The following is a 17,885-nucleotide window of genomic DNA, read 5'->3' as shown; positions in this document are numbered from 1 at the left end:
GTGCCTTAAAGAGCTGAGCTGTTTCTGCTTGTCCCTGTTCTCTTGGAAAAGGGAGAAAGACCCTCTCCATCTCAGGGGTCCACTCCTTCTCAGTCCTGTGGTCTAACAGGGATGGAGCACCCAAGGAGAGGCAGGGAATGGGCCAGGAGAAGCACGGCAAGAAAAATTAGTTGCTGATCCATCTTGAAGGCTTCTAGTTGTTCTTTCCAGGTCAGGATATTTTCCACACCAGCTGACCCAATTAGTCCCTTTGCAATGGCCTCCCCCAAGACTTCTGCAAAAAAAAAGGAGCAAACTGCACCCCCAACTCTATAGTGCTGGTTTCAGAGACATGCAGATTTCTGGTGTTAGGCGTGCTCTGTTATCTGCTTCAATTTTTATTGCTTCTCCTGCATGAAATGGCTCTCCTAGAGCTCATGGTCCATGGTGTGAAGACAAGGCGATTATTTTGAATGTAAGGTACTGGCTATGGCAGCTGGGGCAGCAGGAATTATTACTACTGTTATTACCATTATTGCTGTTATTATTGTTTTTATTATTATTTTAAGACACAGCTAGTTGAGTAAAGTAAGTGACAAGTCTTAGATAGGCATGAAGCACGGCTTCATTTTGCCAGACATTGTTATAGCTAAGGTTGAAAGCTGTGGTACAACAGAGGTTGCTTCCCTGTTTGCTTCAACTATAACTAGGAGTGATGAATTGGTAGAAGAGGAACCAAAAAAAAAACCAAAACAGAGGAGGAAAATTGAAGCATTGTGAACGCAAGGAAAGGGTTTCATTGATACATTGTTTGGGGTTTATAAGCACATGTTGAAAATTGGTGTCTAAGGTTAGAAAAACACGTTCCCTGTGAGTAATCACTCACCTCTCTGGGGTCTCCTGGACCATTTGCCAGCTATGGATTTTGGCTGGCGTGGTCTGCTGGTATGATCCACAACCACCTTATTACTGCATTACTGGTGAAAATTGCGCAGCTCTTCCGCAAAGAAAAATTTTACAAAAGCCTGCCTGGGACTGTGGAGAAAGATGAGCCAAGAGAAAGAAAAAGTCATTGGTCACTGACCTGGGCATTGGCGTAGGAAGCAGTCCCTGGTTTCCACCCAGTGTCCCTGGCATTCGGCTCCCCCGTAGGAGGGTCCGTTGCACTCCCTTGTCCGCTGCTGGGTGCCGTTGGAGCAGGAGGCAGAGCAGGAGCTCCAGCTCGACCACTCATTCCAGTTGCCGTCCACTGAGTGGCCCAAAGAGAGATAACAAAACTGAATGTGAAAATCGCTCCCACTGGAAGGAGGCATGTGTAAGAGTCTCTGGCCTTTGCCTACAAGGGACCAAGGCAGGGGAGGACAAACCGGAGTCATAGTGTGAGAAAGAGCAAAGAACATCAAGAAAAAGTTCAGACAACTGTGGCAATATCAATTTGTTGGGACCCTCTGCAACCTCCAGCTCGTATGTTATGGCCCGGCAGGATGCAAGTGCCGTAACATTTCAATTTTTATGTCTGTACTCTACATAACACCATGAAAGTTGAAATTATTGATATTACACATTCCAACATAAAAGTCAAAACTAATAATATTGCCGATCACAACATAACATCAAAATAGAGAGCATGGATCATGTTTTCACTGAAAATCTTGAAGGAATCAATACATTACCATGACATTTCCCATTTTGGGCAATCAGCACTTTTTGAAGGAACCCATTTTTCACTAAAGCAATGCATGAGTCGGCGGGGAGGGAACTTTCTCAAGCACCCAAATGCTCTGTTTTTCATTAAGCACACACAGAAACTCAAATCACAGCATTATTCAAAGGAATTCACGCTGCTAGCAAGGAAATACTCAGAGCAAAGGTGTGCTCCAACAGGAGACCACGAGCAGAGTGTGCGTGTGTGGTCAATGTGCTTCTCTCACAGATGAATTAACTCTGACAGGCTTGATATGTCTCTACACAGCAGTGTCTTTGATAATTAAATAGAGGAGGGAGGGACAATAGAGGTTATGATAGGGACGGGGTTGGAGAGAAACATGAATATATCTTATTAGCGTGGTACAATGTGAGCCATTCCCAAGTGTGGCAGTTACATCCTAATTGGTCCCTCATCAACAGATCCATCACCCAGTCTGCTATTCCTGGAGCACTTTTTTCTCATTAACAGTGGTCATCATGCTCTGTTTAGCTCTCATTAGCTGCTAGCTCTCACTCAGAAAAACAACCTGAATCCCTGAAAAGTCTGAATTCTGGCTCAAATCACGTTGCTTTAGATTGCAGCTCATTTTCTTTGGCTTTGTCAGTCCAAGAAAAATATATGCAGTGTGGTCTCCTGTGTAATCAGCAAGGACTCGAAAAGCCCTGAATAATCCCCATTACAGTTGAGCAGCTTTTTGTTTTCAAGCATGTAAAAAAATGTCAAAAACATCTAAATAATCAACTGTTAACTTAGAGGGTGTCATGTGAGCTCAGGTGTGAAAATTCAGGCAGGCGTAAAGGTACTTCCAAAAGGTGCTTGTTTTTAGCAATCCAAACTTGATGTTTTCATTGTGCATAAATTCCAGGCATCCTGTCAGTGCCTATCAATCCCAAAGAGGGGAAATGCAAGAAGTGGTGACCGATAGGTGATTCCTCTCTCCAAAACCCCACAAAGTAGATCCTACCAGGTATAAATTAGCGTGGCTTTTCTGACTGAAGGTAGTGCTGCTAGTTTCCATGAACTGACGGTGTCTGTCCCTCATTAGTATTCCCCTATGTTGGAAAAGTGATACTGCATTTACCAAAGTAAATGTTGCATTTACCAAAAAGTTGCATTTACCAAAAAAGTTGCATTTACCAAGCTCTACCTGCTGTTGTGGCAGTGGTGATCGGCAGCTTACCACAAGGGCGAGTATTTGGAGGTGGGAAAATAAAAGAGAGCCACATCCATAAATTTCTCATTTAGTGGGTGATAGGGAACAGGTCATTTCCTTTGAGATGAGTGATTATTTATTCATAGACTGTAATTTCAAAGATGTTTTTAAAAAATGGAGAAACAGAGATGGCTGTGTTGCACCTCCAGTCACGTGCACCGATGTAAAGATGTCTCTTGGGCAAGATTCTGAGGGCTGTCCATCATAGCCACAGCAAGGACTCCTCGGTGCCATTGTCACACCACAGTGTGAGTCTATCAAAAATGTTTTTTGGAGTCTGGCTGGTGTAGTCTACGCAGAGACTGGCATTGTCTTTGCCCTTTTCTCTGTCTCCAAAGGACTTGGGGCTCAGCCTGTGATATCTACTGCTCCAGAGGAACAAAAGCTCTGTTGTCCCTGCAGCAGAGCATTTTTATCAGTTGTAGTAATAAATCCTCAGAGCGGGGCGGTAATAAGTGATATGACTGTCTGGTGTGTCAAGCGCTGAGCAGTGCCCATTGTTGTGCTTCAATGAGTCCCCCAACGCCGCACTCATTTGGCACTGCAAAGCCACTGATTGCCTTTGTGGCATTAATTAGAACTGAAGTCTTGCATTTGGGCTGCCTATCTTTTCTACCATTGTTTTGTTCATTGCAGTATATTCACATATTTATTTGTATTTAAATTAATTATGGATCAATGTTAACTCAGGGTATGCTTTATTGCCCAAGCAATGCCAGGTCTGACTTCTTCAATTTGTCTTTTTATGACAGAGTCAATTTGGTGTCTGGGATGTTCTTATTCTGAGTAGAGTCTTCTGGACCACAGCCAGAAATCCAAGGATAGTTACTTGTGGCGAAAAATGGCTGGGAAATGCCAGGAGGCTTCTCACAAATGTTTTCACAAAACAGGGGATAAAATAATGTCTCATAATGATTCTCATTAAACTGGAAAAATGTCAGTTGACATTACCCTGGGAGAGGGGGGAGTATTGGGGAGCTCCCTCGTGTTCAGATCATGTTCACCAGGGCACCCTGAGTTAAATTAATAGGGACTTTGTGGTAAACCCAGAGCCTGTCTGCTTCAAGGGAAGGAAGCCACAGGAGCTCAAGTGGATTTCCAGTGTTAAAAGCCATTTCATCTTGAGGTTTCTTTCTGGTGTTTCAAAGCAAAACTTGGGGAGAGTCATTTGGAAGTGAAATCTAAGGGTAGGGAAAAGGTACTTAAAAGTATTAAAATATGTCATGGAAGCCTCTCAGGAGTCTCTTAGTCCATCTCACCACCCAAAGCAGGATCAGGTACAGAGAAATCTTGCATATATAGTGAATTAAAGCATGTATATTGCTAGCAAGTAAAACTATTAACTAATTGCAGCACAATAACAAGTCTAGTCAGGCAAAATAACTTTAAACCATTCACTGGATATAACAGGTGAGACGCTTAAGATGGTCTTGAAAATAGTAGTGACAGCTGAGGGAGCCCAGATCTATCCCATATAATGTGTCCTCTGAAAGTTATTACACAGAGCAAACCTGAACCTGAGACAATGCTTAGCTGAATAACCCCAAAGGACCTCTAGGTTGTTCCTCCAATGTGTCCTTTCCTTATAGAGGGTCCTCTTCGAGACAGTGCAGACTGTGTGCTGATTCAGCTTAGGCAGCTACAGACCCACTCGATGAGCCATGTGTGGGCATCTTTGGAGATGGAGAGACCTGCTGGAGGGAAGGCTTCGAATCTCTAACTGCCTTACCTGGGCAAAGTGCAATGTTGCAGAACTTTGTTTGCTTCTCTGGGCCCTCGCAGGGGTTCCCACCAAATTGTGGGGGCTTGCACGTGCGGGTCCGATCCCTGTATCCTCTCCCACACGTGGAAGAGCACAAGCTCCATGGAGACCACTCGTCCCAAGTGCCGTGCACTGCAATCAAAGCAAAGTAAGTTTCCTTTCCAAAGGAGGTCTGAAGAAGCGAGCAAGCCCACAGAGCGCAGTATCTTCCCACCCAGAATGAGCAGCATGTGAGAAATAAGTGTGGGAAGGCCAAGAACAAATCAACCCCAAATGTGCAAGAGGAACATCGCGCAATTTTTTATGCTTTGGTATCAACACCAAGTGTCTGGTACTTCCCAGTCTATTTGAAATAAATCACAATGCACTTTTAATTGACCCTAATTTTTCAGATTTTTGAGCCAAGAGAAAAGGGCATTTTTTGAGCAAAAGATGTAATTAGCTAGAGAGGAACAAAAAACCCCTCACCCTTTGGGAAGCAGCATCACCATTATTTTGTCACTTCTTACCCTTATTTCCCTCCCTCAGCAGGTTTTCTCATTGAATTGTCAAAGGCTACAGCATTTTCAAGCTCTCAGAAAAGCTGTAGTCTGGCTACTAATTACTATCATACGTCAGTGACACCATGGGGGCAAAGCTAGGGAGACTTGGAAGAATAAAATGGGATGGGCAACATGCTCCAACAGTGCTCAGGCCATCACTGATAACTCCTGGAATTAGACATCTAAAGCCTTCTAATCTATATTAATCTAATCTTCTCCAATCTAATCTAATCTAATCTGGCCAGGTTATTTATGGAAGGTTAGTCACTGTAATCTCTAGAGGCCAAATGTTACAAGAATGTACTGATCTCTCTTAAGGGACTTCATCCCTTCCAGCTTTACTGGAGAAGCTAACACAAAATCAATAATGCTTCAGAAAAAAACCAAACGCACACGTACTTTTCCAGTCCTTCATCAGTTGCTAACAGTGACTGATCAACCAGTATCAGGAAAAGGGTGTTCAAACCTAATGTTTTGCAATTGTCACCAGGCATATTGCATGATAAAAGATAACTAGAGGAGGAAATGCAGGAAAGAGCACGGGAAAACAGCTCGGGAAAACAGCTCGGTGGTTTCACCATTGTAGGATTGGTTCTGAACAATGATGTTGCTGGTCAGGAGTCATGAATTTAGTTTAGTCATTTAGTTTAATAGCAAAATTCTTCAAAATAATGTCCAGGCTCCCCAGACTGTAGTTTTTCATCAAAATTGTGGAAGAAGGAGTATGAAAACAGAGATGATGGCTGGCTCAATTCATAAACATACCAGTAGCCTGAGTTTTTCATGCTGTTTGCACTGGTATGCCCAGTGTTGGCATCTAAGCAACTGAAAGTGTCATCTGGTGCTTCTCTTTCCCAGTCTGCCCCATGCTTGGAAACACCCCAAAGGGCACATGCCTTTCAGATGTACTGTGTTCATTGCCTCTAGATAGCATCAAATTGTCTATACGGTGCAAAACAAGTGCCCATCTAATGGTGCTTGGTCTAACAAGGGGCTCTGTATGAGGCTTTAGGGTAAAAAGAGACGGAAAAGGAAACAAAACCCATCTCCCTCCAAGAAGATATCACAGTGGAGATATCACAGACAGTCAATCCTCCATGCATCTCCCTTCCCCTCCCTCCCCTGCGTACATGGAGCATTCAGCCCACCTGGGCACACGGCAGAGTTGTTGCACTGTCTCTGCTCCCGGAGAGGGCCGCTGCACTGAGTGCTGTAGGAAGATGACACGCAGAACCTCGTCCTGGTCTGCCAGCCCTCCCCGCAGGTGGTCGAACACACGCTCCACGGGGACCACTCCTCCGCCGCGGGGTCACCTGTTGGGGTTGGAGCAGAAGGTGAGGATGTGGCATCCTTGGTACCTGGATCTCCAGGGCAGTGCCTTCCAAGTTACACTTCAGCAGTTGCTGGCAATCTGTGAAGCTGTGCGGTGTGTCCCACGTGTGGTGTGACAAGAAGGGTGCAAAGGGAGCTGTGAGAAAATGTGAAGATTGGCAAGGGGATAAAAGTTTTTGCGGGAGGTACTGCGTAGAGCTGTAGCACACGCACACAAAAAAAGGAAGGACACTGTGGAAGCGTAAGGGCACTGAGCAGGGCAGGCTCCACCACTGATGATGAGGTGGAGTAGCCACTGCAGAACCATGTGAGCTGGGACACGTATCATCTACTCAGAGATAGTACTAATGAAGTAACATGGATTAGACATATAGTAAATGTGTCCATAAATGGAGCAGTTGTAAGGATTCAACTCTTCTCACAGCCCCTACCAATGCAGATTGGCCGTGGAGAAGCAAACAAGATAGAAGATGACAGTGCCCGAGAAGGTCATTGGCTGAAGTAATCCCACAGAGCTTTCACTTGGCATCTCCTTCACCTGTGGAGAGGATCTGCTTTAAGCATGTGACACAGAACAAAGCTGACTGTTCCCAGGCATCGTACAGTCCCTATCAACTGCTCACCTGATGGGGCAGTATTGAAAAGGCAAATAAAAGCATCCCATTGAAGAAGAGATGGAAGTGGAAAGCAATGAGACATATTCCCTTTGTCTTTAACATCCCTGCAGACAGATGGTCATGCCAGGGGTGTTTCAGCCAGGCCACAGACTCCAGATAAGTCACCAGAAGTGTGACACGGGCAGGGAAAAGACAGTTTTCCATTAGTTTCATAGGCATTAGTCTATCATTGAGAAAATGCCTTTCTCCCCCAGATGAAAACAAAAGCTTCCTCTGTTTCATTTAATTAAGCTTTGCATTGTTTGTGTTTGGGGATTTTTCATGGATTACTAATAAATACACATGATAAACCTAGAACGCAACATTTGCTATGTATAGTAGACAGGCATATAGCACAATTAAACACCACACATCTTTGAGGATGCATAACAGAGGGGCATACCCTTCTAGCAACAAGTTCATCAGAGCATCAGACTGCACCATGTCACATCATAACCAGGTGCATCTGGCAGACTACAGATGATACAAAACGGATCATGGCACTGGATGCAGAGGGTAAGCATGACTTCAGGGGTCATACAACATGGCACAGCCTGAGCTACACCCAGCACTTTGAATGTGTTTTCCCACACCACCACCCCATTCCCAAAGAAAACTGGACAGTAGATATTGTATTGGATTGATCAGCTGCAACATAGAGCATGGAAGAGACTCTAGCAGTGGGCTGCTACAGTTTAGGAACTCAGCCTGCTTGTAGGGCAGTGTGGGTTATAAACCAGCTGTATGAAAGTCAGCGTCAGTACAGGAACTGTGATGGGGACTGTGTGGGTTGGAGACCACCAGGCTGCCCAATACTGCCTAAAGCTGTGCATGTCTGACTTTTTTCTCAAGGTGGTATACTTATTTGCTAGTGCCTTAAGGGGAGTTTTCTGCGTGCAATGAAATTTTAGGCAGGGTTTCAACTGTTTGTGGCTCTCATCAATCTGCTCATTGGGATTTTTGATAGTTATCTATGTTATTTATTATGTGTCATGCTTTTCAGCACATCTACTTTGAATGTCTCTAGTCATTCAGGCAGTTGGTAGTTAAAAATACACCCGCTAACTGGAGCTTGGTGAATCAGTATGTGCAGGCCAGTTGAAGGGGGAAAGTGTAGAGGAAGACCTGTCCTTGATGTACAATGGACAGCCTTTCATTCCTTCATTTACTGGCTGAACTTAGAAAGAGCTGGAAATAAGGATGAGTCTTTCTCTACCTCATCTATGCCATTGTAACGATTATCATGAGACGTAACTGCTTTTCTTCATTAAGCCAAAGTTGCTCAATACTGTTCCCCTTTGCTTTTGTGTTTTGTTTCATTAACCTGCCCAGCTGGTTCCAGTTAGATAGATGTTATGGACCATTGGTCTTTCTCTGGGATATATAAGAGACGGTGTGTGTTTTGAGGCCTTGGGGCTTCAAGAAAACATTACTCCCATATCCTGTTTCTCAAGTGTTAGATCTGCTGGTATACAGAGATCTGCATCTCCATGGTAATTTTGCCACCTTTTCAATAAGGAACTCAACTGGCTCTCTCAGACAGACAGTCCTGTGATTCTCTGAGTTCAACAGCAGCAAGTTGCCTTTTTGAGTACCATCATTTCAGCATTTGGCATCCAGAGTGGCCCAGATTCCCAGAGATCCCTTTCTGGCCCACAAATTCCAACCATTCCTGCTACGTAGCCTGCTTGGATGCTGCACGAACAGACAATGCCTTTGCATTACTCAGAGAACACCCTCCATCAACCTTGAGCGACCTCCCTGGCACTGCACCCAGCAGCATCGAGTCCCTCAATGGCAGGGAGCTGGCATTTTTTCATAGTTAAACATTGCCAGTTTGTGCCCAAAAGTCTTTCTGAGAGGCCCAAGGTGGGACAGGGGAAGCCTGCAGAGACACAGTGGCCTCCTCCATCAGCAACTCATGGCTTGGAGAGCCTCCCATCCCACCACCTCCCCACTCAGACCTGGCTGTGGTTTTGCAATCTCCATATTCAGACAAGAGTTACTGTGTCACTGGATGAAATAATGGCATCTTTGAACCAAATGCCACCTCTTCCACTTCTTTCCTCTTCTTTATTATTTTTGGCCTTTGCCCTTTCACAGTAGAAATATCTATGATTGGAGGTACATCTCCTCAATTATCATCTCTCACATTGCACCAAACCCTGGCTTTTAAATCCATAATATAATTTATTTTCCAAGTACTCCTTTGGGTTTGGTGTTGTTTTGAGCTAAGCAATTTATCTCAGTCTACTGGGGCACTATGTCCAGTCTAGTCTCAACCTTGCAGAAATTAAACTGATTTTCAACCATGTGAGACCAAGTTTTGAGACACTCTCAGGCATCAGGACCAGCTCTCTCATTCTCTATCTGAGAAGAACAGAATATTGGCCATCATCAAAACTATGGATGAGAAGAATTTCTGCATCCCTGTGGGTCAGACTGCAGCAAATACAAACTACTGGATGCAGTATCTTCCAATTATTTACCCCAGAAGTGGATCCTGGTTGGTTTTTTATATAAGGGAAAGAAGTCTACCATGCTCATTGGGTTTGAAAGCCCCCTATTACAGCTCAGTACTGTCTTATAATTAGACCTGCCAGAGATACAGTCCACCAAATCGGTCTTCACCCCACCCCGAGGACAAGGGGCCATGCACTGCCCTCCATCCTGACTGCTGCCTGTATACAGATGTGTCCGCAGGATTGACCTTTGATTTGTCCTGTGATGCTCCAGGCTACCTTGGGGATTAACAAGAGTGCCCCAAAGGAATCAGCAGGGCCAAGGACCCCTCTTCGGGTGGGAAGATGGCCCTTTGCAGGGCTTGCTGCTCCCACAGAGCCAGATGCAGCACCTCTCCTGCAGCTGGAGAGGTCTCAGTAGGTGCTGGAGAAGGAGACACACTGGGCATCGCTCCATGGAAATGTAGCACTGCAATCCAGGATCCATTCCAGCGCCTGGCCAGTCCTGAGAGTAACTGAGCTGTCCTTACAGAGAGCTCAGCTGGCTGTGGGGTCCCCATTGGTGGGTGCCTGCAGCTTCTCCGTGACATTTCCTCCCTTGGCACTAATGGAGCAGCACATCGCTGTCATCCCTCTGCCAGGATCCCTTCTTTTTTTGGTGTCATCTGTCAATCTGACATCTCGCCACGTGCAAGTCGCTTCTTCGCTCACATCCTGCTGCTGGCAAAGACCTCCTGGAAGCAATCTGTAGGCTGAGCTGGGAGGGCCGATGCCAAGGACCTGCTGGGCTGGATCTCACTCTTGTGTTATTGCTGGGACAGACAACGTGGGCAGCCAGCGGCATCGCAGCTGAGAGCACAACTGTGCCAGAGCCTACAGGCCAACAGAACCTGGACACCAGGGCTGCCGAGGGTGGGCAGGAGAAAATACTGGCCTTCAACTGGGCAGGGCCATCCCCTCATCCCTCGTTCTTATAGCTGGCTTCGGTATTTCGTATTTTTCTAGGTCTTGAGTGGATGTGAAATGGCTTATCCCCTACAGTCTGTGTTAATTTCTCAGGAAGACTTGGGCTTTGCCTTGGTATCCCCAGCTGAAGTCTCCCTCTAAATCCCTTCCTGGGCTGTACCTTTTGCCTTGTCTTTACATCTCCTCCATCCTGATCTCCTTGAACAACCTGGATGCAGTTGCTGCTCCTGGGACAGAAAGCAGAGCAGCAGGAGCGTGGCAAGCTCACAGCTGAGCAACACACATCTTCCCATCAGGGTCTCCCAGGCTGTCCTGCGCTCAGGGATACCACAGCCCAAGTCAGTGATGCTACAGCAGTGGCTATGATGGCAAGGAGTTAACAGAGATGTCACTGAGCCCAGATGCGGTATCCAGCTGTACAGCAGGAAGAAATGCCAAACTATAAACCTGATGGTTGAGCTACAGGCTGGAACAAAGCATTGGGGAAGGACCTGGGACCAGGCAGAGTAGGAACAACAGGAAACATCATAGGACCTGCCTTGGAGCGCCTTCTTTTCCTTGCCATTTGGACACATATGACTGAGAGATTGAGCTCAGCTTCACCAGGTTATAGCGGTGCAAACACCCTCTCTCTCCTGCAGTCTTTTGCCAGCTGCCACTGATCCTGCAGGCAGCAGAGCTGCTCACACCAGAGAGAGCAGATTCGGTGTGGGGTAGCAAAGAAATTCAGACCGTCCCCTGCCTTGTGTTAAAAGCCACAACCCCAGCCGTTGCCCAATCACCCCCAGAGCCTCCACACCACACAGCTTCATGACACTGTTCACTGCTGTACACTGGCAAAGTCCTGCTGGGTTGGATGGAGCACAGCTAATTTACACCAGAATATGACCCGCTCCCCTTACAATCCATTTCACAGCTCTGGCTCTTCAAGTGACCTGTCCAAAGCCTTTCTAGAACACAAAATATTTGCAAGGTCACTGGACAATGATTTTAACCTGTAGTCATGTTCAGCACACCTTGCTTTGCCAAAGACCCACAATATGTTGAGCTCCTGCCACGAAAGACAGCCATGAAGGGAGAGCACAAAACCTCTCCAGTTAGACCTGGCATAGATCTAGGTCCAATTCATTCCCATCTTCCCAGATCACACTCTCTGATTTTACTACATATTGTTTCCCTTCTGTTGTGGAAGGGTGGAAGGTTCTGCTGTGGAACCTACCAGACAGAAGTCCTTGCACAGCACTAAAGACCTAGTGACAGAGGAAAGCAGTCCTGCTCTCTCCCCATCATGCCCTGCACACCTCCTCCTATGGTCAATGGGAAGGCATGACATGGACATCAGCAAAGAGGCTGTATCACAGTAAGGTCAGCTTTGGCTTAATGAACCATGGCTATTTAGATAGTTCAGACAAAGCAGTGACTTAGAACTAGGCAGGGTGATGAGAAGCGGTCTGTGAGATGCATGGTTTTGTTAGGGCTTTGCATCTAACCCTTTTTGCCTTCTCTGGCTAATGGAACAACACAAAACCCTGCAGGGCAATGGGATGGGAACAAACTGGGTGATGACCGTTTGCTCAGTGTGTGACTTGTTGGATAAGCCCACACTAACCTGGGGGGGAAAAGAGTTGGTTAGCTGGGTCATTGAAACAGCAAAGCGAGTCAATGCAGTCAGCCCTGCCCAGCCAGGAATTGCAGTGACCAGGCAGTGTGCCATCTCCAGAGGCTGTTGTGGTAGGTCAGAGCTTACCTATTTGAGGTGCAGGGTACCCGTAGTGCTGCAGTTCGTCAGTGTCCTCTCGCTTTCTGTTATCTGTGGACCTCAGCGATTGGCTTCTGGAATTATAGCGTCCATTGGCTATGGCAAGGTAATGGGTCATGTAAATACACCTTGGTTCACTCTGCAAGATCTTTCACTACAAAGGTTACACGTATAAACAACAGCGACCTGCAACGTTTGGTTGACATGATCACTTGCTTTCCAACCCCAGCACCCCTGGCCACCAGCAGTCCCCGAGGCTTTAGCACCAGGCCAGCCTGCAAGATTCGACTGGCTGGCAGTTCAACCCCTTGTTTCTCGGTGAGACTTGGGACCATGCAGAATATGATCCCTTATGTCTGGTCTTTAATCAATTGCAACGATTTTCTAGGGTGTCTGTACTCTTTGCTGTGCTCATGAAGGATTTAGCCTTTTTAGATGTGCTGACACCGAATCCCACCATCCCTAGCAGTGTTTCAACATCTATGGTGATGACTGACAGTATTTTTTGGTGGAAAACTCAGCCTTGCAACCACTATCAACTTAGCAATGCTCTGTAGAGTAACCAGAAAATGCTGAGTAGAGCAGGCAGGGCAGGGCAGGTGAAAAGGAAGGGGATAGCTCAAAAGGATGTCTCCTTCACAGACCTACCACCAGAAACAAGGACAGATGAAGGTCTGGTATCAACAAAGTGACTTATGTACCAACAGAGGTATGGCTGGCCACCTTTTCAACTCAGGTGAAAGAGTGAAGCTCCTGACCCTACTGTCCTAGCTGAAAATCTCCCACCAAAGACCATGGTGTTGAGATCAGAAGGTAAATAATGCATCCACTGTAAAGTTAAGGCATTTAACTCCTGACTGGCAGCTAGCACCCCTGTTCCTTCCACACTTCTTGCCAGCTTTGCATTTGCATCCCATGTGGATTAGCCCTGAATTTGCTAGAGGGGAAACTAAAATTTCCGTTCTCCATGTTATTGGGCACATTGCAACCCTGGCACATGCTCTCCCTAGTAAATAGAGAAACAACCAAGCGATTGCCACCAAATCCCACCCACCAGTACTGCCTGTTGTAACTCAGGAGAGCTCAGCTGCTTCCACCGGAGCCATGCAGAATAGCAGAGAGCAGAGCTGAGCCCAAGTAATCTGTGATCTGGCAACAAATTTGTTTCCAAACAACAAGTTCCAGACAGAGGATCTTTTTTCCCCAAGGAGGTAAAACAGTCAGACATCTTTTCAAAAAGTACAAAGTGCCAAGAGATGAAATGGTGACAAATTTGATCCCGGAACCCTGAGAAAATTAATAAAGGTTAATGAAGCTTCAGTGTAGCGGCAGGAGTCTTTATTGCCATCCAAAAAGGGAAAGCAGAGGAGCAAGAGGAATGATTCAGAGTCCCTGCCAGGAGCCAGACTTTATATTCAGCAGCTTGGTTCGTGGAAGAGGCCCATCTAGTTTGTGAATTTATATTATTTCCCAATACTGCTGCCTGAAAGCAGAACTTAAGGAACCTAGGAACTGGTCACACTGACTCCTCCAAACCTTCCCAGCACTGACTGGTTGCAGGCTGCTGGCTGGAGGGAATGGGATGGTGTAGTCACGTGCCTGCCATCATCAAGAGAAAGGCACCAATAGCCGGATATCAGACTACAAACATCCTGATATTTGCATATTCCTTGTTTTTATCTGGCTCTCTACCGGAATAGAAAGGGCCCAAATCCTAAGTTTTTAATAGCGACAAAGTCATGGGACTGTCCTGTGTAAGATTCAATTAAAAATGAATGCCAGCCTCTAGCTAGCTTTCCAATATCCAGTGTCTTGAGTTTGCTTAGGAGACAAGTTAAATTAGTCCCATATTTGGGACACATCACAAACCCTGCTCCGTACCTACCACCCATTGCTGGCTATACCCATGCACTTTCATCTGCTCTAAGTCCTCTTCATGAAAGCATACAAACCACAAGAACACACAAAATCTGCATCTGCAGTAAATCCCATAGGCTTCTCAGAGACTTGTTTTGTCTGGGAGGAGAAACAGTGGCTGAGCAACCAAGTGGTAGATGTGGAGCTTGGATGGCTTTGACAGTTGCCCACAGCAAGGTGACAAGGAAAACCTGGGACTGAATATCCCAGAAGTAGCCAGTGAGCATGGATGGATGGACAGAGAGATAGGAGGCAGGACAGAAGGAAGGAAAGATAAGAGAGCCAAACAGAAGTTTTAAATGCAACCATGGCACCCTGGACCTCCCCTCACCAGTTATTTTGGCCCCATGTTGCTGACAACTCCAAATGACTGATCCTAGTCTTGAAAGAGCTGCATGATTTCCTTTGCTCCCTGATGGATATGACAAGCCTGCACTGTTATTGCTCATCCTAATTAAAGGCAATCAAGTCTAGTGGCTGAATGTGTGACCCTTCCAGCTTGCTCCAAGTCTCCCCCAGGAAAGACTGCCTCCAGACCCATGCTGGGGTTGTTGCATTGCAGCAGGCAGTCTGTCTCCCCTTTGGAAAAGGTGTTGCAATGAAGCAGGTCTGTCTCTATTTAACATGGAGCATGGCTTATATTTAACCTGGACAGTTGCCTTGAATATACACAAAAATCAACCATGGTTCTGAACAAAGAAGGGAGAAGATGGGTCCCCTATGCACAAAGCAAAGTTGGTACAAGTGATGCTTTGCTGTGGGTTTCATGCATCTGAACTTTATGGGGTGGAGGCCACAAAATAAAGGCAGTGGGGAACTGGTCGAATTTCAGCAGCCTACTTCCCGCAATGGGGTCAGTAGACAGGATTAATGCCAGGATCAAAGGAAGACCTAGACTTGATTTACATCCTAGCTGTATAAATGCCGTGAGGATGACACATTGTCGAAATACCCAGCCCCTTGGAGAATCCAGCATGAGGGCTAGAGGAATAATGTCCTTGGAGGGAACACAGAGATGTTTCAATTGCAAATGAAGGCCAGCACGTGAGATTTTGGAAGAACATAGCTCAAATGTGGTTGGGAGGATGATCTTGCAATGCTGGCAGGAGAGGGAAGGGAAAGCAGGTGACCAACACTTCTAATGAGAACATGTAATGTGTGCAGACAGCAGTGTTGTGGGCCAAAGTTTTAACATCCAAACAAGTCTCACCAGAGCTACACACTCTTCCCTCCATACTCGTCCCCCAAACAGGAAAGGCAAAGAAAATAGCAGGATCATGAAAATTATTCAGGCAAGCTGGGGTGGTTGGAATGAAAGGGTGGACCAGAGCAAAGAGTGGAAAGGGATGGTTAAAAAACCCCAATGAAATGGGGTAAATGTATCTCAGTGCAGTAAAACTGAAGGAAAAGCTGTTGGCTATGGAGCTTCTGGGGCATCTAGCAGCTGCTAAAGGAGTAAAACTCAGAAGAGCAGAATCACTAACAACCCCTAAAACCTAAGAACTCAGCAGATGTAGAAGACGGTCATTTTGGAGGCCACTGGATATATGGCAATTCCACCAGCTAAGGAAATAGCCCAAAGCATTTCCATTTCAACATCTGAGACTTGCGAAAACATCACTGGGTGAGATGTGTGACTCAGATATGAAATGTCTGAACCAGCATTAAAAGCAGGGACAGGGTGAAGTCTCTGCAAGCAGCAGCTGGTACCTATAGGACAAGGCACTCTTCCAGCTTGCAATGAATTCTAGCCTGGCCTGCAGGGAATGAAGTTGCTCTTGCACATGCACAGGATGTTTCAGCTTGGTGGTTGCAGCAAAAAGGCTATTTTTAATGAAAATCAGGGTTGTCAGAGAATGAGACTGAGGCTCAGTCTTTTGAATGTCATGAGGAACATGTGTTTCTTCATCTAACGGTTACGCAGCTGAAAGGCTAGATCCTGAATCCACTTGATGCTGGAAGTCCAGCATGGAATGACAGGACTGCGGTGGTGTCACACTTCTGCACCTGATGGCAGGATGCGACCACCCCTTTCCCAGCCTAGGGGAGACGTATCTGCCCAATCTGCATATTCATAAATGTCAGAGATGGTTTTGCGTTGCCTCTGCCAGATGGGATGGCAGGATTTCAGCTGGCTCCTCTGCCAATTTTCGTTCCCCAGGAATAAGTGCAGGCCGCCTACATCTCCGATTGTTCTCGCATTTCTCTGGCACTGCCAAATTCCAGCACCAGGGTCAGGCCCATGACATCCCCCCTCTGGTTTGGATGTTGTCCTATCACGTTGCTCATCCAGCCTCCCTGCAAGGACCCTCTGCATGCCAGGTTGTGAGCAACCACAGCTTTTAGCACCGTGAAGCCAAGAGGGGTCACTGGAGCACAGTGGGTGTCCCCTTCCATCTAAAGGGGGTGGACCTGGAAAGCTCCTCTGCAAGCACTTGCCACCATACTCGGGTTGGCTTTTTTTCCTTCCTCTAAAACAGCAGTTCCTGGCCAAATCCAACAGATGGAGGAAATCTCCCCTGTCTGTGCCGGAGAGGAGAGGAGGATATCACCAGGTCCTTTGCCTCTAGCAAGGAAAAATCAGAGTTACAACAAACACTGAATGTTGTCCTTCAGATTATGTCTCTTGAGCTGAACAGCTGCCATGAAAAAAAGCTCTGCCTAAGCCAAGCTGTTGTTACCAGACAAAGTTTCCCTTCCAGTTTGGGATGAGCCTTCATTACAGTTTTTCTTTAGTGTTTCACAGCTTTGGGGTTTGCCCACGGAGATTAACTTACTGGGCTCACTTGCTGTTGGGCTGGGTATGTATCCCTGGGGAAATTTAGCCAGATAAAGATCATCAAGCAAGAAACTCCATTACATGAAACAGCAGAGATGGTGGTCCAAGCGAGTGGAAAAACATAAAGACCACATACAAGTGGCACCTGTGCAGTCATTCAGCCATCCCTGTGCAGTGATTTCAAACAACACTATGGCCCCCAGACAATGTGTTCAGACTCAGCTTTGGGAACCACATGGCTGTACCTATATTTTGGTGACCAAACTGCCAGAAGTCACATCTTTTGGAAAGGTTGAAAACCACCATTCCCACTGCTGCATACTGAGACCTGCTGAAGGTCCACCTGGGGCAGCTCTGCGAGAGGAAGGATGGCAGGACCTGGAGAAGGCCCACCCTGAGGGAGGAGCTGTGTGACAAGAAAGGTTAGATGCCATGGCCAGGCAAAATAAAACAACCAATGAAACCCTCACAGATCCTCTGCAAAAGTTCATTTCAGCAGCTCCAGGGAGCTGAGTGACAGCACCCAAAGTTGTTCCCACTGAGAACCTGCCCCAGGTGCGGTATCAGGCTAAGACGTCTCCCCGCTGCTGGAGATCCAAATAAACAGCTAGAACACTCTTGCTAATCACCCGGCAGCTTATGAGCCACTTTGGCAGAAGCAAGGAAGGAGAAGCTAAAGAAAAAAGATGGGTTACCCTTGTTTTGAAGGTGGTTGTGATTTCTGTGTTATTCTAACCTAGCTTGCTTGGCCAGGAACTGATCTGACTTTTCAGTGGTGGTATTAGTTTCCTTGGACAAGTTTCAATTTAC

At 46.4% G+C, this 17,885-nt stretch overlaps 1 protein-coding gene across 10 annotated transcripts in view; it reads right to left on the bottom strand.

Moving 5' to 3' along the window:
- ADGRB1 (adhesion G protein-coupled receptor B1) overlaps window positions 1-17,885 on the bottom strand; it is a 282,552-nt gene that overhangs the window by 138,085 nt on the left and 126,582 nt on the right. For 9 of the 10 annotated variants that reach the window (XM_049825103.1, XM_049825138.1, XM_049825130.1 and 6 more), the window contains 4 exons: window positions 12,368-12,475; window positions 6,353-6,517; window positions 4,630-4,794; window positions 1,064-1,228 (listed from right to left, as the gene is read on the bottom strand). In XM_049825103.1, the coding sequence (XP_049681060.1) occupies window positions 1,064-1,228; window positions 4,630-4,794; window positions 6,353-6,517; window positions 12,368-12,475 (603 nt within the window). The remainder of the gene's footprint in view (window positions 1-1,063; window positions 1,229-4,629; window positions 4,795-6,352; window positions 6,518-12,367; window positions 12,476-17,885) is intronic. The other variant, XM_049825157.1, reaches the window with a different exon arrangement.

This window comes from Accipiter gentilis, chromosome 2, assembly GCF_929443795.1.
Source record: "Accipiter gentilis chromosome 2, bAccGen1.1, whole genome shotgun sequence".
Classification (NCBI taxonomy): domain Eukaryota; kingdom Metazoa; phylum Chordata; class Aves; order Accipitriformes; family Accipitridae; genus Astur; species Astur gentilis.
The sequence above is the reverse complement of the archived record's forward strand: the minus strand, read 5'-3'. Positions and strand labels throughout refer to the sequence as shown.